Consider the following 22,939-nt stretch of genomic DNA (forward strand, 5'->3'; position numbering starts at 1 on the left):
TTCATACAGTGCATGAATTAAATGTTCAGAGTACAAAGGTCACTAGAAATGGAGCACAAGCTTATATGGAGGAAGAATGGGAATGAAATCATATAAGAAATAAACCAAAAAGTGATGGAAACCAAATAAACCAAAAAGTGATGGATCTGATCCCCTATGGTATACAAAACAGATCAAAACAGTGTGCAGAAGTAACATAAAAAGCATGTCAAATTTAAAAGACACAAAATCTCAAAGATTGGTAACATTTAAACAGAGGCTTGAAATTTTGTGCACACTTCAATGGGAGAGCTCTTACTAGTTTCATAGTGAAACTCCGTCTCATAATCTTGCAGAAAATCCAGAAATTCCGATTGCATGTAAAGTGCAATGGTAATGCTACAGAAGACAGTGCCACTAAAGCACAGTTACTAAACCAGGGTGTATAAACAGGCAAGGAAAAAAAAAATTCCCAGATTTCCCAGTAAAAAATTCACTTTTTCCGTGTTAAGTGACGGTATAGATTCCCTCCTGATTATCCACCCTTTGAATGGTTAATGTTTTATATTCCGATGTAGAAAATCCAGGCACTTTAGAAAATGAAACCCAGTTAAAAAAAAAAGTTTTGGAAAGATCTTTTATGTGCATCATCATGTACACTGTGTACATTGTGAAACTATAAATTAAACAGAATCCAGGATGAAATATAACAATATTACAATATTACGAAAAGGAAAGTTGCTACTCACCATACAATGGAGATGCTGAGTCGCAGATAGGCACAACAAAAAGACTCTCTCAATGAAAGCTTTCGGACATTAAGGCCTTTGTCAACAATAGACGAAGGCTTTAATGGCCAAAAGCTTTAATTGTGAGAGTCTTTTTCTTGAAAGTATAAATTCCAATTCCAACAAACACAGCACATTAAATACCTCACATTTACATCATTATTTAAAATAATGAAATAAATATTTGGTCTTTTGGGCTCGAAATTCTTCTAAGTGGCTGGGCCTCAGAGCACCAAGATTTAAATGAGATCCAAATGGAATGTGATTCAAGAAATTCATCACAATTCTCATAAACAACATAATTCATCTTGCCTGAAAGGAAACTGAAGAAGCTCCCAAGCTAATGTTATGCTTTTCAGTGTGGTTTTCGAACCAGTATTGTATTATCTCAAATTTGGTTCTTTATTATGTCATAACACCACACGTGCCAGAAGATGTAAACACACACTTGAAATTCGGCGAACAGCTGGAACTAGCCAATACTGTGGAATGAAACATGTCATTTGAAATAAATTGACTGTCTTCGTGGAGAAGATTAATAAAAGCCAAATTTCTTGAGCAAAACGGCAAAAATGACTTCATTGTTGAAGGCAAATAATGTATGACTGCCACAAATATGGAAATAAAATAAAATCGGCAAACAAACATAATATACACTCCTGGAAATGGAAAAAAGAACACATTGACACCGGTGTGTCAGACCCACCATACTTGCTCCGGACACTGTGAGAGGGCTGTACAAGCAATGATCACACGCACGGCACAGCGGACACACCAGGAACCGCGGTGTTGGCCGTCGAATGGCGCTAGCTGCGCAGCATTTGTGCACCGCCGCCGTCAGTGTCAGCCAGTTTGCCGTGGCATACGGAGCTCCATCGCAGTCATTAACACTGGCAGCATGCCGCGACAGCGTGGATGTGAACGGTATGTGCAGTTGACGGACTTTGAGCGAGGGCGTATAGTGGGCATGCGGGAGGCCGGGTGGACGTACCGCCGAATTGCTCAACACGTGGGGCGTGAGGTCTCCACAGTACATCGATGTTGTCGCCAGTAGTCGGCGGAAGGTGCACGTGCCCGTCGACCTAGGACCGGACCGCAGCAACGCACGGATGCACGCCAAGACCGTAGGATCCTACGCAGTGCCGTAGGGGACCGCACCGCCCCTTCCCAGCAAATTAGGGACACTGTTGCTCCTGGGGTATCGGCGAGGACCATTCGCAACCGTCTCCATGAAGCTGGGCTACGGTTCCGCACACCGTTAGGCCGTCTTCCGCTCATGCCCCAACATCGTGCAGCCCGCCTCCAGTGGTGTCGCGACAGGCGTGAATGGAGGGACGAATGGAGACGTGTCGTCTTCAGCGATGAGAGTCGTTTCTGCCTTGGTGCCAATGATGGTCGTATGCGTGTTTGGCGCCGTGCAGGTGAGCGCCACAATCAGGACTGCATATGACCGAGGCACACAGGGCCAACACCCGGCATCATGGTGTGGGGAGCAATCTCCTACACTGGCCGTACACCTCTGGTGATCGTCGAGGGGACACTGAATAGTGCACGGTACATCCAAACCGTCATCGAACCCATCGTTCTACCATTCCTAGACCAGCAAGGGAACTTGCTGTTCCAACAGGACAATGCACGTCCGCATGTATCCCGTGCCACCCAACGTGCTCTAGAAGGTGTAAGTCAACTACCCTGGCCAGCAAGATCTCCGGATCTGTCCCCCATTGAGCATGTTTGGGACTGAATGAAGCGTCGTCTCACGCGGTCTGCACGTCCAGCATGAACGCTGGTCCAACTGAGGCGCCAGGTGGAAATGGCATGGCAAGCCGTTCCACAGGACTACATCCAGCATCTCTATGATCGTCTCCATGGGAGAATAGCAGCCTGCATTGCTGCGAAAGGTGGATATACACTGTACTAGAGCCGACATTGTGCATGCTCTGTTGCCTGTGTCTATGTGCCTGTGGTTCTGTCAGTGTGATCATGTGATGTATCTGACCCCAGGAATGTGTCAATAAAGTTTCCCCTTCCTGGGACAATGAATTCACGATGTTCTTATTTCAATTTCCAGGAGTGTATTTTAGCCTTCTGTAATTATGTGAATGTACTTGATAGCTCCTGGCCACAGAAATCTGTTTTGTTTTCATCTAACATGGGAACTGTAAACGAAGAGGAAACAGAAAAAAATCACTAAATGTAAACACTGGTCACATGGAAACTAACCCCACACACCAGAAAAACACCCTACTCAGACTGCTCTACAAGTGCAATCTGGCAGCCTCAGTGCGCCAGGAAATTTTCCCAGTTGGCATCCGGCTGCTTGCTGCTACTGTTGATTCAGCAAACAGCCACACTTCAAGTAGCCAGACATGGGAGATACTGTTCATACACGACTCAGCTGCACAAGCATGTGAGTCCGCTGGTCAAACAAACCTAAAGTAAACAGTTATGACGTCACGTTCACCGGAAGAGGTTTGTTGTTACGACTGCACAGTCTTCATTCTAATGCCATTGAGATCTTTTGCTGCTGTAAGACGTGTGTGTGTGTGTGTGTGTGTGTGTGTATTATCTGAAAAACAGATTATTCCTCAGGGAAGTTTTATAGACCTTCTGCTGTTCCTGATCTATGTAAAAATTTAGAAGACAATCTGGGCTGCCCTCTTTGACTGGAGCTCATGCTGTCATTTACCATCTATTCAAATCAGAGCAGGAGCAGCCAAGATCTTGGCTCACAGGCAGTGCCTGTGCACATGGGCCAAAGTGTTCAGCCTAACTTCACATTTGCCCCATTGCCACATCACCCTGTCAGAGTGTGAGGAGGGCAAGAGGGGAAAACTTTGAGCGCACCACAGTACAATCTCACTGCATACTGCTTGCTTTTGTTTTTCACATTTCTCAACAACAAAGGTCACAAACAAAACAAATTTTCAGATTTATTTAATTATTTTTGGCGCACTGGAGACATAATTTTTTTCTGGTACAAACTGTCTGCATGTGAATAGACACAGATTATTTCACACTCAAGATGCCACATACTCACAACTTATTTAGTTTCATTACTGAAGCAAAACAAAAACCCTTTCACACAAATATGTCGATGAGAAGATTGTAGCACTTATGCAATCTCATTGTGGAGACTTGAAAACACTACTTGAGTAAAGTAATGTAGACTTCCCCGACAATTTAAACTTGAAAAGGTTTGTCATTCAAACTGGAATTACCTTGCAGGTCAGTCAGTTACATCGGCACAAACACAGGAGCGCTTTAAACTGAAATGGCAAATGGTATTGCAAACAGAACAGAAACAAATGTAACACTGTGTCCTCAAAATCTTTATAGAATTACCACTGTAATTCTTTCAAGGCCACAATGAAGTCTTCGAAACCTTGTGTTTTCATTAATACCAGTGAGCTTACGGAACTGGACTGTCTTTGTTAGAATGTGTCCCTTCTACAACGTAATTTTATTTTTAAAAGCGCCCCCAGCATCAGAAAGATGTTACCTTGCAACTATGGTGAAACATGCCCTGTATCATTTGAGATACACAGAGGTGAGCAAATGTGCTGGGACTTACTCCAGTTCACTGCCGCAAATGCCACATCATAATGTGCCTGTGCATAGCATACAAAGCATTGTGGCATGACCTAAGAATGAAATTAAAAAGCTGTAGTAAGTTTCAAGACCTTAATGTAGGTAACAACCAATACAAGGCCTCTTAAAGATGTAGTTCAGAGATCATGTTCTACTGTTGGTTTCATTCTAAAAATTCTAGCCGGCAAAGTTTAAATGCAGTAGAGTTAAAATTTTCTCTGTTTAAAGCCAACCTAACTCCATTCATGTAAAATTATGAAGATTGTAAATTGGTACACAACAGTGTTGCACAGTAATGTGTGTCCCAGAAAAACACTTCGTTGCTGCTACCTGAGCTTAGAGCAGATGATAGCAGATGTTCTGTTTGGCCGTCAGCTGCACCCATATACAAATACAGCCAGAGAGGCAGTGACACACTTCACTTGGCACCTTGCTGTTCAATCAATCCACATCAGTCAAATGCCAGCTTACATGCTGCCTCAAACGATGTCACAGCCAGTATGCGCTAAACACGTTTTCAGTACAAATAGAAAGTGAACTGGCGAGGACTGTTTGTCGCCCTGGATCACTCAGATTTCACGGAACTAACTGTGTGTCACCTGTTATGTTAACAAGATCACATGGAAGTGGCAAGATTATTTTCCACTTTCGTGGCATGCAATCACCTGTGATGATTAGCAGTTAGGGCTAAAGACTCTAACTGGAACTTACCATAGAGATTGCCTCTGAACTGCTCATAGAGCCGTTTATAATAGACACCATCATCATCATCATCACAAATATTACTATGTCTGCGCATGTTAATTTTTATTGAATATATTAATCAATTACATCTCAAAACTTTTACTTATAATCATAGTGACTATTTTCTCTGAGTAAATAGAGAGTAGAAACATTTCTTTCAGTGAGCACATGGATAATGTGGACTTGCTGACTGGATACTATGGTCAGGATGTTCTCCATCGCTTGCTAGCTGATTGCAAAAATAGTTTTTAAGACTCTTGTAAAAGACGGCGACAAATGAATAAATACAATATTTCTTATTAAACTTCACCTGCAACCCCACACAACATTTTACTGTGAGCAGTGTGCAGTAAAGTTCACTTGAAACACTAAGTCTGCAGTCCATTACTAAGTGTTCTAATTTTCATTCCTGCACTCCTTTTTCCGTCACAAATTCAGCAATAGCAAATTTTAAATACAAATATCATTCTGGTCATGCTCCTTGACTTAAACAACGTATTTTGTGGCAATATATGAAGTCTCCATGCACACTGTTCAGTTTCACTGAAAACTGTTTGCAACTGACAGCGGAATAGTGTGTGCACGTTCGTAAATTTTATTACTCATACCCCTGATTTCTTCACATGTTCCAGGCCCGCAAATTTAGCACAAAGTGCTTTTTTACGCACATAACAATGAATCTCATCTTTCACTGTGATTTTTTGCTCTTTTATTGTGAACTAAATCTTTAAATTCTTTCTGCGTGGTATTGCAATGTTGTTTCATAGCAAAGATGCAGTGCCTCACACTTAGGTTCTTTTCTGTCATTCCCATTCATTTTAAAGCACTGATGATAGATTGATAGACTGCATCTTTTTGTGCAAACAGCCACACAACCTGTGAACACACTTTATACAACAAACAAATAGCGAAGGTTAAACATCACTGACAGAATGATTCTGACAAACTCAGAGACTTGTGACAACTGAAAAATGTCACACTGGAATACTGAATAAAATGTCATGCTGTCCCGTATATTTCTGAGAAGGACCAAGCAAAACCACGTGACAGGCCAGGCCTTGGCCCGCTCACAGCCCACACACACTGCACAATTGAAGCTTGGCATCCCATGTCCGGCCTGCATTAGAGGATCAAAACCAGCTGCAAAGTTATTTAGACAGGATGACGCGAAAAGTGGCAACTAATTAAATAACAAAGTGTGGGGTCATTTACAGTAATACTGAATCTGATAAATCACGTAAATTCAGCTACACACAGAGAGATCACAATTATGGACAATTTAAACTGGAATGATCACATACATAATGTTGTGGGCAGACGAGCCAAAGACTACAATTTATTGGCAAAAAAAAGAGAGAAAAATGGAATAGGTCTATTAAAGAGACTACCTACATTACACTTGTCTGGCCTCTGGGACAGTATTGCTGTGTGGTATGGGATAGTTACCAGACGGTATTGATGGATGACATCACAAATTCCAAAGATGGGTAGCTCATTTTCTATTGGGCCTACTGCTAAGCAGGGGAGAGTGTCTCATGGTATCCAAGTTGTAGCTACTAAAACAAAGGGGTTTTTCATTGTGACGTGATCTTTTCCCAAGATTTCGGACACCAACTATCTCCTCCAAATGGGAAAATATTTTGTTGAACCCATCTACATTGAGAGAAATGATCATCAAATAAAAGAATAAAAATCAAATCTCATTGGCAAAGATAAGTGTTTGTTTTTCCCACACGCTGTTCAAGAGTTGAACAGTACAGAAGTAATCTGAAGGTGGTCCAATGGACCCTCTGCCAGACACTTAAGTGTGAATTCAGAGTAGTCATTTAGTTGTGGATATAGATGTAGATGGACCATGTGTTTTTCAAAGACACCATCCCGACATTGGCTGTAAGAGATTTAAGATTGTGGTGGTTGTTGTTGTTGTCTTCAGTCCTGAGACTGGTTTGATGCACCTCTCCATGCTACTCTGTCCTGTGCTAGCTGCTTCATCTCCCAGTACCCACTGCAAACTACATTCTTCTGAATCTGCTTAGTGTATTCATCTCTTGGTCTCCCTCTACGATTTTTACCCTCCACGCTGCCCTCTAATGCTAAATTTGTGATCCCTTGATGCCTCAGGACATGTCCTACCAACCGATCCCTTCTTCTAGTCAAGTTGTGCCACAAACTTCTCTTCTCCCCAATCCTATTCAATACAATACCTCCTCACTAGTTACGTGATCCATCCACCTTATCTTCAGCATTCTTCTGTAGCACCACATTTCGAAAGCTTCTATTCTCTTCTTGGCCAAACTAGTTATACTCCATGTTTCACTTCCATACATGGCTACACTCCATACAAATACTTTCAGAAATGACTTCCTCATACATAAATCTATATACGATGTTAACAAATTTCTCTTCTTCAGAAACGCTTTCCTCACCATTGCCAGTCTACATTTTATATCCTCTCTCCTTCGACAATCATCAGTTATTTTACTCCCTAAATATCAAAACTCCTTTACTACTTTAAGTGTCTCATTTCCTAATCTAATTCCCTCAACATCACCCGATTTAATTTGACTACATTCCATTATCCTTGTTTTGCTTTTGTTGATGTTCATCTTATATCTTCCTTTCAAGACACTGTCCATTCCGTTCAACTGCTCTTCCAGGTCCTTTGCTGTCTCTGACAGAATTACAATGTCATCGGCGAACCTCAAAGTTTTTACTACTTCTCCATGAATTTTAAGAACTACTCCGAATTTTTCTTTTGTTTCCTTTACTGCTTGCTCAATATACAGATTGAATAACATTGGGGAGAGGCTACAACCCTGTTTCACTCCCTTCCCAACCACTGCTTCCATTTCATGCCCCTCGACTCTTATTACTGCCATCTGGTTTCTGTACAAATTGTAAATAGCCTTTCGCTCCCTGTATTTTACCCCTGCCACCTTCAGAATTTGAAAGAGAGTATTCCAGCCAACATTGTCAAAAGCTTTCTGTAAGTCTACAAATGCTAGAAACATAGGTTTGCCTTTCCTTAATCTTTCCTCTAAGATAAGTCGTAGGGTGAGTATTGCCTCACGTGTTCCAACATTTCTATGGAATCAAAACTGATCTTCGCCGAGGTCGGCTTCTACCAGTTTTTCCATTCGTCTGTACAGAATTCGCATTAGTATTTTGCAGCCGTGACTTATTAAACTGCTAGTTCGATAATTTTCACATCTGTCCTCACCTGCTTTCTTTGGAATCGGAATTATTATATTCTTCTTTAAATCTGAGGGTATTTCGCCTGTCTCATACATCTTGCTCACCAGCTGGTAGAGTTTTGTCATGACTGGCTCTCCTAAGGCCGTCAGTAGTTCTAATGGAATGTTGTCTACTCCCGGGGCCTTGTTTCGACTCAGGTCTTTCAGTGCTCTGTCAAACTCTTCACGCAGTCTTCATCTACATCCTCTTCTATTTCCATAAATTGTCCTCAAGTACATCGCCCTTGTATAAACCCTCTATATACTCCTTCCACCTTTCTGCCTTCCCTTCTTTGCTTAGAACTGGGTTGCCATCCGAATTCTTGATATTCATACAAGTGGTTCTCTTCTCTCCAAAGGTCTCTTTAATTTTCCTGCAGGCAGTATCTATCTTACCCCTAGTGAGATAAACTTCTACATCCTTACATTTGTCCTCTAGCCATCCCTGCTTAGCCATTTTGCACTTCCTGTCAATCTCATTTTTGAGACGTTTGTATTCCTTTTTGCCTGCTTCATTTGCTGCATTTTTATATTTTCTCCTTTCATCAATTAAATTCAATATTTCTTCTCTTACCCAAGGATTTCTAGCAGCCCTCGTCTTTTTACCTACTTGATCCTCTGCTGCCTTCACTACTTCATCCCTCAAAGCTACCCATTCTTCTTCTACTGTGTTTCTTTCCCCCATTCCTGTCAATTGTTCCCTTATGCTCTCCTTGATACTCTGTACAACCTCTGGTTCTTTCAGCTTATCCAGATCACATGTCCTTAAATTCCCATCTTTTTCGAGTTTCTTCAGTTTTAATCTACAGGTCATAACCAATAGATGGTGGTCAGAGTCCACATCTGCCCCTGGAAATGTCCTACAATTTAAAACCTGATTCCTAAATCTCTGTCTTACCATTATATAATTTATCTGATACCTTTTAGTATCTCCAGGATTCTTCCATGTATACAACCTCCTTTTATGATTCTTGAACCAAGTGTTAGCTATGATTAAGTTATGCTCTGTGCAAAATTCTACCAGACGGCTTCCTCTTTCATTTCTTAGCCCCAAACCATATTCACCCACTATGTTTCCTTCTCTCCCTTTTCCTACTGATGAATTCCAGTCACCCATGGCTATTAAATTTTCGTCTCCCTTCACTACCTGAATAATTTCTTTTATCTCATCATACATTTCATCAATTTCTTCATCACCTGCAGAGCTAGTTGGCATATAAACTTAAGATTTAAGGAACACACCTAAATCTTACTGGCCCAGAGGCAATTTGGAGCAATGTCCCCCTGAATACGAATACCATCTTCACACTGTACAATATTGCTCAGCATTGCCACAAAGATGCTACAAATACATGAACTGCCAATTATTTCAAGATTATTCGTGCTGATTTTTAACTATAATGCCGAAACTGAGAAAAAAATGAAGCTCTCAACACCAAAACTGAGGTGACATCTGTCAGTTAGTGGAATGCACTATTAACTTCAGAAAAGCAAGCAACCAAAAATTTTAAATATTATAAACAAATTAATACCACTAATGTTTCAATACAATTTGCAAACATCAACAACAACTGACAGCTTACATATTAAATTATAAAAAGATCAACAACTGGCGTAATTATGAAGCAGATACTGTACATAATTTTTTTCTCACCAGTAAAAATTACAGTGTTGAGAGAATTGGAGCCCCACAACTCCACGAAGTGTACTGCATCTCCAAACCTCAAGCTGGGATGTCCACAAAATACAACACAGGGCTGCAGTAAAAGGGGGGCAAATTAGCTTGTACACCTTGAATTCTAAAATTTTAAATATTTAATTGGGTAGTTACGATTATAAACAATTATTTTTTTCAGTATTTGCTAATAACAGACATTTTAATTTCATGTGATCTAGGCTTGATATCAAACAATGTAAAGTCCAGGATGATATAAAAACATTACATAAAAGATAGGTCGCCACTCATCACACAGATGAGATGTTGGGTTGCAGACAGGCACAACAAAAAGAACACTGGAAATATATCAGCTTTCAGACTAGGTCCTTTTCCAGAAGTAGAAAAGTAATACATGCACTACATTAGTGCCTGGAGACAGGGACCATGAGTATGCGAGTGTGGACATGTGTGAATTTTCTACTTCTGTAGAAGGACTTTGTCCAAAATCTTAAAGATCTCTAGCACTCTTTTTCATCATGCCTGTCTGCAACTCAACACCTCTTTTAGCTGATTTATTGAAAAGGGTTACGAACAAACCTGACGATAGTCTGTGCTGAAACCTTCTGTAAAAATATGTTTGAAATGTTTCAAGCGCCCATTTCGAACAAGAAATGCATGTGGAAATGGCTCTTCGGGCAAGTAGACTTTATTCTGCTTGGTGGTTGATAACCTGAAATTCATTAAATTTTTCAAAAACTATGTTGTTCACAATGTAATAGTGCTATTATTACCAATTTATACTTACCATTCAGCAAGAATGTTAGAATATGCCAATGATGTATCTGCAACAGGTGATATGAAATATAAGGGTACTGTTGACATCCCAGAGTTATCCAGATGACTTGACAGGCACTCAAAAAGATCATATACAACACCAGAAGGATAGCATGGGATCAGAACATTGCCACCACATCGTAATGTATTTGCTGTGAAAGTTGAAATGAATAATAATAGTGCTGTACATAGTATTTCCACACACAAAAGCATATGAAACACTTACCAACTGTCATGCAGAGTTCTCCTAGCATTGAATCTGGGTTGGCAGTTGGTGTCTGTGTCAGCCCTGTCAATATTAGAACATTTGAATTCTTCAAAGCAACTTGATCCATTGGCCTGTAAAGTTAGATATCATTTAGTAAATGAATTTAGAGAGATCTTTCAGTAGCTATTTCAAATTCACTTCAAATATTACAGAAGGGGTACAAAGGACGCTATTGCAGAAGTAATAAAAATTGTTGCAAGACAAACACTCTCCAGATGTAGTCTTTCAATCCAGAGAGTAGTGTACTGAATATTTAAGTCCTCTCAATTGATTTAAAAAGATCAAGAACCTTTAATAATGAGTTGTTGTCACAGAAACAGTGATTTCAATCCTCATGGTCGGTTCCACTGTAGCACATTTATGACACACTAAATGATGACCATGTCATTGAAGTTCAGAGAGATCATTCATGTTTTGTAGCATGTAAATAAACCTCTTTAAATTCTGTTTTCTGGCTAAGTTGTGACCCTGCAAAATAAGCAGTTTTTGAGCTCACTGATACAATTCAGGTCGCATGAAAGAGAAGGAAATGATAGATTTGTGTAGAACAAAATAATTTAACAATATGTCTTCAGTGTACTGAATAAAAACTTCGATGTCAACACATTAATGACCCAAGTGAGCTTAAATTTTGATCGCCTTTTTTCCTTACACAGTGAGGAAACTAAACTATAATGTACAGTTCACTACTCAGTCACACCTGTTGTTCTTTCCATGTTGCACTGGTACAAAAACTTGCAAAACAATTAAACTGATTTTATCATGCATGAGCATGAGTCTTGTATTCAACTATTGTGCCATGGGAGATGCTGATGTTCATTATACTTTCATAAATGTAAAATCCCTCCCCCTCCCCCCACCCCTGAACCATGGGCCTTGCCGTTGGTGGGGAGGCTTGCATGCCTCAGCGATACAGATAGCCGTACTATAGGTGCAACCACAACGAAGGGGTATCTGTTGAGAGGCCAGACAAACGTGTAGTTCCCGAAGAGGGGCAGCAGCCTTTTCAGTAGTTGAAGGGGCAACAGTCTGGATGATTGACTGATCTGGCCTCGTAAGACTAACCAGAACAGCCTTGCTGCGCTGGTACTGGGAACGGCTGAAAGCAAGGGGAAACTACAGCCATAATTTTTTCCGAGAGCAAGCAGCTTTGCTGTTTGGTTAAATGATGATGGAGTCCTCTTGTGTAAAATATTCCAGAGGTAAAACAGTCCCCCATTCGGTTCTCCGGGTGGGGCTGCTCAGCAGGACGACTTTATGACGATAAAGAAACCTGGAGTTCTACAGATAGGAGCATGGAATGTCAGATCCCTTAATTGGGCAGATAGGTTAGAAATTTTAAGAAGGGAAATGGATAGGTTAACTGATCCAAACCAGTTACCACAACAACAAAAATGTCTGTGTTTGAGACTATTTGTGTTCACTTTTAAAACCATAATGTTCAAATAAAGTATTAGTAATGTGCTGCTTGACACTGTTGTTGTCGTCTTCAGTCCAGAGACTGGTTTGATGCAGCTCTCCATGCTACTCTGTCCTGTGCAAGCTGCTTCATCTCCCAGTACCCACTGCAAACTACATTCTTCTGAATCTGCTTAGTGTATTCATCTCTTGGTCTCCCTCTATGATTTTTACCCTCCATGCTGACCTCCAATACTAAATTGGTGATCCCTTGATGCCTCAGAACATGCCCTACCAACCGATCCCTTCTTCTAGTCAAGTTATGCCACAAACTCCTCTTCTGTCCAATTCTATTCAACATCTCCTCATTAGTTATGTGATCTACCCATCTAATCTTCAGCATTCTTCTGTAGCACCACATTTCAAAAGCTTATATTCTCCTCTTGTCCAAACTATTTATTGTCTATGTTTCACTTCCATACATGGCTACACTCCATACAAATACTTTCAGAAATGACTTCCTGACACTTAAATCAATACTCGATGTTAACAAATTTCTCTTCTTCAGAAACGCTTTCCTTGCCATTGCCGGTCTACATTTTACATCCTCCCTACTTCGACAGTCATCAGTTATTTTGCTCGTCAAATAATAAAACTCATTTACTACTTTAAGCATCTCATTCCTTAACCTAATTCCCTCAGCATCACCCAATTTAATTCGATTACATTCCATTATCCTCATTTTGCTTTTGTTGATGCTCATCTTATATCCTCCATTCAAGACACTGTCCATTCTGTTTAGCTGCTCTCCCATGTCCTTTGCTGTGTCTGACAGGATAACAATGTCATTGGTGAACCTCAAAGTTTTTATTTCTTCTCCATGGATTTTAATTTCTGACTGAATTTTTCTTTTATTTCCTTTACTGCTTGCTCAATATACAGATTGAATAACATCGGGGAGAGGCTGCAACCCTGTTTCACTCCCTTCCCAACCACTGCTTCCACTTCATGCCCCTCGACTCTTGTAACTGCCATCTGGTTTCTGTACAAATTGTAAATAGCCTTTCTCTCCCTGTATTTTACCCCTGCCTCCTTCAGAATTTGAAAAAGAGTAATCCAATCAACAATGTCAAAAGCTTTCTGTAAGTCTACAAATGCTAGAAACATAGGTTTGCCTTTCCTTAATCTTTCTTCTAAGATAAGTCGTAGGGTGAGTATTGCCTCACGTGCTCCAACATTTCTATGGAATCAAAACTGATCTTCGCCGAGGTCGGCTTCTACCAGTTTTTCCATTCGTCTGTACAGAATTCGCATTAATATTTTGCAGCCGTGACTTATTAAACTGCTAGTTCGATAATTTTCACATCTGTCAACACCTGCTTTCTTTGGGATTGGAATTATTGTATTCTTCTTGAAGTCTGAGGGTATTTCGCCTGTCTCATACATCTTACTCACCAGATGGTAAGAGTTTTGTCAGGGCTGGCTCTCTCAAGGCTATCAGTAGTTCTAATGGAATGTTGTCTACACCCAGGGCCTTGTATCAACTTACGTATTTCAGTGCTCTGCCAAGTTCTTCACACAGTATCATATCTCCCATTTCATCTTCTTTTACCTCCTCTTCCATTTCCATAAGATTGCCCTCAAGTACATCGCCCTTGTATAGACCCTCTATATATTCCTTCCACCTTTCTGCTTTCCCTTCTTTGCATAGAACTGGGTTTCCATCTGAGCTCCTGATATTCATGCAAGTGGTTCTTTTTTCTGCAAAGGTGTCTAATTTTCCTGTAGGCAGTATCTATCTTACGCCTAGTGTGAGAAGCTTCTACGTCACTACATTTGTCCTCTAGCCATCCCTGCTTAGCCATTTTGCACTTCCTGTCGATCTTATTTTTGAGACGTTGGTATTCCATTTTGCCTGCTTCATTTACTGTATTTTCTCCTTTCATCAATTAAATTCAATATGTCTTCTGTTACCCAAGGATTTCTACTAGCCCTCGTCTTTACCTACTTGATCCTCTGCTGCTTTCACTATTTCATCTCTCAAAGCTACCCATTCTTCTTCTACTGTATTTCTTTACCCCCATTATTGTCAATCGTTCCGTAAAGCTCTCCCTGAAACTATCTACAACCTCTGGTTCTTTCAATTTATCCAGGTCCCATCTCCTAACATTCCCACCTTTTTGCAGTTTCTTCAGTTTTAATCTACAGTTCATAACCAATAGATTGTGGTCAGAATCCGTATCTGCCCCTGGAAATGTCTTACAATTTAAAACCCGGTTCCTAAATATCTGTCTTACCATTACATAATCTGACACCTTCCAGTATCTCCAGGCTTCTTCCATGTATACAACCTTCTTTTATGATTCTTGAACCAAGTGTTAGCTATGATTAAGTTATGCTCTGTGCAAAATTCTACCAGGCGGCTTCCTCTTTCATTCCTTAACCCCATTCCATATTAACCTACTACGTTTGCTTCTCTTCCTTTTCCTGCTATGGAATTCCAGCCATAAATGACTATTAAATTTTCGTCTCCCTTCACTACCTGAACAAATTTTTTGATCTAATCATACATTTCATCAATTTCTTCATCATCTGCAGAGCTAGTTGGCATATAAACTTATACTACTGTAGTAGGCATGGCCTTTGTGTCTATCTTTATTCATTATTAAACCTACTCCTGCATTACCCCTATTTGATTCTGTATTTGTAACCATGTATTCACCTGTCCAGAAGTCTTGTTCCTCCTGCCACCGAACTTCACTGATTCCCACTATATCTAACTTTAACCTATCCATTTCCCATTTTAAATTTTCTAACCCACCTTCCTGATTAAGGGATCTGACATTTCACACTCCAAACCGTAGTACGCCAGTTTTCTTTATCCTGATAACGTCATCATCCTGGTGGGGACTATTTTACCTCTGGAATGTTTTGCCGAAGAGGACGCCATCATCATTTTACCATACAGTAAAGCTGCACGCCCTCGGGAAAAATTACGACTGTAGTTTCCCCTTGCTTTCAGCCGTCTGCTTGACACAGTCACATCAATTAAATATCTACACAGAATGCTGTAAAGTAATATGAAAAGGAGAAGACTGTAGTACGGAGGGGGAATGGTTTACTTTGGTTTATCTGGAGAATTTCAGGAAAGTGAGGGTCATCTGTAAAGGAGACCGCATACAGAACTCTACCGTGACCCATTGTTGCGTTCTGCTGGAGTGGTTGCAATTCAAACCAGCTTGGATTGAAGGAAGACATCAAAGCAGTTCAGATACAGGCTGTTAGATTTGTTACTGATAAGTTCGAACAACAAGCCAGTGTAATGGAGATGCTTCCGAAATTCAAATTAGAATCACTGGAGGGTAGGTGATGTTCTTTTCGAGGAGCACTACTGAGAAAATTTAGAGAAACAGCATTCGAGGCTGGCTGCAGAGTGATTCTACATTTTGCATAAGCACATTGAAGATACGATTAGAGACATTAGGGCATGCATGGAGGCATACAGACAGTCATTGTTTTCCTTGCTCTATCTTCGAGAGGAACAGAAAAGGAAATGACTAGTACTGATACAGGATACCCCCTGCTACGCACCATATGGTGGCTTGCAGAGTATGTATGTAGATTTAGATATTACAAAGTGTTTTTGTCAGCAATATTGCTATAGTTACCTAAGGAACTGTTAGGCCCTCATATGATGACAATTATCTTCATTTTTTTACTGGCAAACTTGGTAATGCTTTGCAGTTGCTAAATACGTATGAGAATTGGATACACATTTACTCTCCTCCCCACTCCCTCTGTCCATCAACTCCTCCACTCCCCCTCCACCTCTAACCACCTCCCTCTCAACCACCCCCTCCCTGACCTTGAACTTTGCTTTTTGTTACTGCCAATGAAATTCTGATTGGGAATCGAATGATGTAACTTACCAAACGAAAGCGTTGGTATGTTGATAGACATACAAACAAACACGAACACACAAAATTCAAGCTTTCGCAACCAACGGTTGCTTCATCAGGAAAGAGGGAAGGAGAGGGAAAGACGAAAGGATGTGGGTTTTAAGGGAGAGGATAAGTAGTCATTCCAATCCCCGGGAGCGGAAAGACTAATCTTAGGGGAGAAAAAAAAGCAGGTACACACTCGCGCACACACAACACATTTTCATAGCACAGTGTTTTCTGTCCCACGGTCAGGTTAAATAGGAAACTGACATTTCTTATTTAAAAATGTATACAGCTTATGTCCATCTGCGTGTTTATTGTAGTATCATAAAATTTATACAGTACTATAATTTATATATTTTTTGTTTCTTTAGGGGCTTTCAAGCTGATGTATAAGGGTCACTCCAAAAGAAATGCACACTATTTTTTTTAATTCATCTTTTAGTCTACATGTCTGAAAGTTTTACAGTGTGTAGATACATCCTTTAGGAACAATATTTTCATTTCTCCACATAATTTCCATCCCTCTCAACTGCCTTATGCCATCTTGGAACCAGCGCCTGTATACCCTCATGGTAAGATTCTGGACCAACGTGTTGGAGCCTCTGTTTGGCAGCGTGCACAAGGGAGTCATCATCTTCAAACCTTGTTACACGAAGAGAGTCTCCCAAAGAGATGCTAGTCACATAGAGCCAGGTCAGGACTGTAAGGCAGGTGTTTCAGTGTTGCCCATCTGAGTTCTATGATTGCTTCCATGGTTTTTTGACTGACATGTGGCCGTGCATTGTCGTGCAACACCAGAACATCCTGCTTTTGCCGATGTGGTCGAACACGACTCAGTTGAGCTTGACGTTTCTTCAGTGTCGTCAAATATGCATCAGAATTTATGGTGGTTCCACTTGGCATGATGTGCAGACGCAAGAGTCCTTCGGGATCAAACACACCATAGCCATAACTTTTCCAGCAGAAGGTGTGGTTTTGAATTTTTTTTTCCTTCGGTGAAATTGCATGATGCCATTCCAATGATTGCCTTTTCATCTCTGGTGAAAAATGATGGAGCCATGTTTCACCACCTGTCACAATTCTTCCAAGAAATTAATCTCCTCCATTCTCGTACTGTTCCAAAAGTTTGCTGCATACCGTTTTTTTTTTTTTTGTTTCTATGTGAGCCACTGTCAACATCCTGGGAACCCACCTGGCACAAACCATTTTTAACGCCAACACTTTCAGTATTCTGCAAACACTTTCTTCTCCTATCCCAACATAGAATTACATTTCGTTCACTGTGATGCATCTGTCAGCAGTCACCAATTTGTTAACTCTCTGCACATTGTCTGGAGTGTGTACAGTACGAGGCCTGCCGCTGCGAGGACAATCCTCAATATTGCTGTGCCCGTTTTCATCACGTAACCTGCTTGCCCACCGACTAATTGTACTGCGATCGACAGCAGCATCTCCATACACCTTTTTCAACCTCTTGTGGATGTTTCCCACTGTCTCGTTTTCACAGCACAGGAATTCTATGACCGCACACTGCTTCTGACGAACGTCAAGTGTAGCAGCCACCTTGAAGACATGCTGTGATGGTGCCACTCATGGGAACAGGTTGAACTAAGTTGGAAAGGAAATGGGAAAGATGTTATCTAGACACTGTAAAAAATTTATAAGGCTATAATTTACCTTGGATGTGTTGTAAGTGTTGAGGATCCACTCACATAGGCAATCTTCTCATAATGTGAACTTATAACCCAGTTGCTGGAGCCCAGGCAGTAACCTGAACTCACAGCCATTACTCCCAAACCTCCATACACATCCTAGTAAACAAATAGAAAACATTGACAAAAATACAAATGATAAAACAATACTAATTAACGGAGTGACAATCACAAGCAATGTTCACCATAGTGCAACAAACTGAACGGAGGCTGATCGATGAAATGGCAGAATTACTGCATATCATACAAGTGCAGAAGAAATAACACCCATATTTGAAGGAATCACTTTCACACACTCATCACAATAAAATCAACAAACAAGGAACACAAAAGAACTGATAATATATGATACACTTACTAAATTATTTTTGAAGAATAGTTATTTATCAGATGGACAGCAGAAATATGTACAAATGGTTACTACACAAACACACAGCTACTCTTATTAATTATTTTCTTTTCTCACAGTTACCTCACCGCCTAGCTTTACAAGCAAACTATCAGCGCTACCTAAACCAATTCCAAAACTACTGATTCTACTGAAAATAAAGAAAGGGATGTATCTTTCATCCCACAACACGATCCCTGCTTTGAATGAACCAACGAACTTTTCTACTGGGTGGCGATTTTCTGAAACTATACCCCAAAACCATTACTCTTCACATAACAACCTGGCCAACCCCTGTGCTCCTCTTCAACTTATCTCCGTTCTGGCTGATTTTGTGATGGTCTTCACATTACTGATCTTTTAACCACTACCTATTCCAGCATCATCACTGGCAATACTTATTTCTTCAAATCAAGAGCTGATGTGATAACATCCTCATGAGCCAAAGCATTTGACTATCTGCTTGATTGTGGAATTGGGGAATGCAGTCCAGCAGCAATTCTGAATGGCGAGGATTTGACAAATCCCTGGTGGTTTCTGAAGGTGTGTGGCACCTAATATCTAACCACAAATTGTGTAATTCCTGTAGATTATGGGCCAATGGCCTGCAGGTATGGAGCTTGTGCCCTATGGCATACTAGATGTGCTCCACTGGGTCTAAATCAGGTGAATTTGGTGGCCAAGACATCAACGTGAGTTCACTATTAAGATCCTCACACAACAATGTCAGTAGGTCACCAAGTGAACACACAGGGGGTCTTCTGCTGTGAGGCTCAATGTTCAACAATGTGCACTGAACAGTGCACTACAGAACAGTTGTGCCTGCATCAGCATTACACTCTGTTGTAAGATTTGCACAGACTGATGCCTATCTCACTTTACAGAGTGAGCACGTCTCTGACCACCACTTTCTGTGATGAGGCATGGACATCCAACAACTCATGGTTTTGCTGTCATTCAACTGCTTTCTAAAGATGCTCACAACAGCAGCAGGCAAACAGCTCATCAGCTTTGCCATTTCCAAAATGGTCATTCCCAAATGCTGGGCAACAGCAATCACCTCATTATCGAAGTTACTTCTACCAGAGGATATCTCAATTTGTAGCCCACATCATCATTAAAATGATTCACCTCTGGGCCACTTACATACATACCTTACCATATCATGTGCAATGCCAGCAGGTAGCAGTCTATCAGCCAGTCAGCAGTGGTCATAAATTTTGGCTCATCAGCATGTGTGTACACTGATGCACAATCATTGTTTAGTTTTCTACACTGATATCACTAATCAGCAGTTAATGTAAGCTACAAACAGCTTATGTTGGTACAAAATTCCACTGCACTAATCCTCTAAAACGCACTAGTCTTGACTCTTGTGCCTGCTTCACCAAATATTCAAATCAAAATTCCAATGAGGAAACTACAAAGCATTATTTTACACTTTCTGCAGCAGTTATATAGTTTGGGGCTCGCATAGCTAAGAGCCACACAAATCAGTTACTTTTAACTGTTCTTCCAAGAGCTGGTTTACTATAATTCCTTCATTCATGTTCAATACCTTGTCTGCAGTAGGAGACAGTGCAAAATGGGTAGAAACTGTTCCCATTGTGTGCAAAGAAAGAGGAAAATTAGCCACCTACCAGAAACAGCTGGAAGTTACCTTTACCACAGTCAACAGGTCTGATGCTACTGCCCTGGGATTCAGTGTTATGGTATAGACTGCACCTGTGGAGTCGCAAGGAATCCCTTATGCCATTCCATTCCAATGTACTCATCACAGTTCCACCAGCGAGAGCGCTGCTTCCAGGTAGTGTGATCCATCTGTCACTGTGACTGATGCATACATGGCAATATTCTCAGTGCACTATGGCAGGGTGTGCGGTACATGGACAGACGTTTAATTCTCAAAATTAACAAATGTAACATTGTGTGTAAATTGTTGAAAATAGCCATTATTGTTGGATTACACAATCAGTGATTATCACTACTACAGGATTATTCTATTGCAATGCTGCGTCTACAGAAAAGTATCATTATTGGCAGACTTCGTGGACATGCAGAAGTACTTGCACAATATTCCCATTTAGCTCTCCTTAAATATGAAGAGATATAAGATAAGCTCACGACATGGAGGAAGAACAATAGTATTGTATTACAAGATAAGCAGTGACCATCTCGAGCATACCACATCATGTAAGTATTTAGGGGTACTACTAACTATCGATATCAAACGGGATAGACACGCAAAATCAGGATTGGGAAATGGAACATAAGACGTGGATTTTTTGGGAGAGTTCTGGAAAAAGGACTGCACTTGTAAAGAAAATCAGACAAAAGATATTAGCACATCCAGTTCTAAAGTCTTTCTTCAATGTTTGGAGTCTTCTGTGTCATGTGCCTTCCTCATGTGGCAGTGCAAGAAATTTAACATGCCAAGGAATTGGCAGAGTTCTCTAACATCTTGAAGCACAAAAAAATTGAGGATGGCTTGCACTTATCAGGCAGGGGATGTGAGCTATCAGTGAGGATGGTATGACCCAGGAGTACCAACTTACTAACTCCAAAGAAGCACTTTGTTGTTTGACGAGACGTTGGCATCTCTGAGGTATTTGAAGATTGTATGGAGGCATTTGAAGTGTTCCTTGGGCATCATGGAGAAAACGAGGACTTCATCCACATACACAAAATACCAGGCCAAGCCTTGCAAGATGGCATCCAGAAAGTGCTGTCACATTTAGGCAGCATTACGGAGACTGAAGCTCATGAAGACACTCTTGTAGAAAGTGAATGGCCTGACGATGGCAGTCTTCTGAATGTCATCATGTGTGACAGACTCGGGATGAAACCCTTGACACAGATAATCATGTTGAGGACTATAGCTCCAGTCAACATGTTATTGTAGCCTGCAAAGGAGCGGCAGCAGGAACAAGTAATGAATGGAATGAGCATTTGCACTAGTTTCTATCGAAGTAGTTCCCTTGGCTACCTATACACAGTTGCCAATGTTTCTGGAGGTCTTGGAAGAAGGGAAATTTTCAACTGTGATGCTTGTAAGATCATTTGTCACAGACCTTCGGATATCTGCAATATCTTGATTAAGCTTTCCTTTCAGTCGCCTATTCACTTGTAGAAACAGAAGGAGAAAAAAAAAAAAAAAAAAAAAAAAAAAAAAAAAAAAAAAAAAAAAAATCCACAAGACAAGGACTACTCCATTCAGCACTCTGAAACCCCATATGAGGATTATACTGGTAGAACCAACCTTTATCCCCAGCAATAATGTTGTGGTATCATGCCTGGCTCTACCCAGTAGTTCAGCAGAGAGTCTTCGTCTTTCCTCTTTCTGTTTGTCTGTTTATGTGTGATGGACAAGTTTTTTTTTATTAAATTTCCATTTCTGTAAATCTTCGTGTAAAATCTTATGACATGTGTCACAATTCAAATTAAATTGTTCTGATACTACAAGCACGGTTACATGACAGTCTTCTTGCAATAGCTGCCTTACACACTCCACTTTTGCATCAGTGTGTGCTGTAGATGGGCAACCAGCTCTGGTATCATCTGGCACTAAATCTCTGCCATCACAGAAACTTTTGTGCCACTCAGAAACATACTTCTTGAAACAGCCTTGTCTGCATATGCTTACTTAATCATTGTCCATGTTTTTCCGAGTCTAAATCAGAACTTAAGGTCCACTCTTTGCTCCCAAATCACAAGCCACTGTCACCATAACTAGTGTGCCAAAAGCCCAAACAGTGTACTGCTAAGCACAACCCTACCACCTAGCGAGTTTGTGCGGAACATGGCCAAGGCCATTTGAAGAATGATTACCAAAGAACAAAGGACAACTGCAACAAGTATATATGTTCAGCAAAGTAGATAAGAAAGCAGTTGTGTTACATCTGAATGAGGAACTTTAAACTTGCAGCATGGCGCAGGAGCATGGAGAGAAACTATGGTTCAAGTTTAAAAGAATAGCTGAGGTCGCTTCAATGCATAACATATGCAGTAGAACACTTCATAATGGGAGGGACCCTCCATGGGACACAGTCACTGAAAAACTAATGAAACAGAGGCTATTGCATACTAGGTGTAAAACTAAAGCATACGACTATAGATAGAAAGATGCTCAATAAAACATGTATGCCTGTCGAAAGAGCAATGCATGAAGCCTTCAATGTTCACTATAGCAGAATATGGTCAAATGATCTTTCACAAAACCCACAGAAATTCTGGTCGTATGTACAGACTGTTTGTGAACCAATGGTAGTGTCCAGTTCCTAATGAATGAGACAGGAACTGAAATTGGGGGTAATGAACCAAAAGCTGAAATGCATAACTACATCTACAAATATTTGTTTACAAAATAAAATCCTGGAGAATTGCCTCAATTTAATCCCCGTATC

At 40.6% G+C, this 22,939-nt stretch overlaps 1 protein-coding gene across 1 annotated transcript in view; it reads right to left on the reverse strand.

The window, feature by feature from the left end:
* Positions 1-22,939, reverse strand: part of LOC126351252 (integrator complex subunit 9) — a 98,548-nt gene that overhangs the window by 62,156 nt on the left and 13,453 nt on the right. Inside the window, exons 5-9 of the mRNA XM_050002587.1 lie at positions 18,114-18,247; positions 11,053-11,165; positions 10,798-10,978; positions 10,590-10,722; positions 9,990-10,092 (exon numbers count right to left, since the gene is read on the reverse strand). Coding sequence (XP_049858544.1) covers positions 9,990-10,092; positions 10,590-10,722; positions 10,798-10,978; positions 11,053-11,165; positions 18,114-18,247 — 664 coding nt within the window. The remainder of the gene's footprint in view (positions 1-9,989; positions 10,093-10,589; positions 10,723-10,797; positions 10,979-11,052; positions 11,166-18,113; positions 18,248-22,939) is intronic.

This window comes from Schistocerca gregaria, chromosome 1 (assembly GCF_023897955.1).
Source record: "Schistocerca gregaria isolate iqSchGreg1 chromosome 1, iqSchGreg1.2, whole genome shotgun sequence".
Taxonomy (NCBI): Eukaryota; Metazoa; Arthropoda; class Insecta; order Orthoptera; family Acrididae; genus Schistocerca; species Schistocerca gregaria.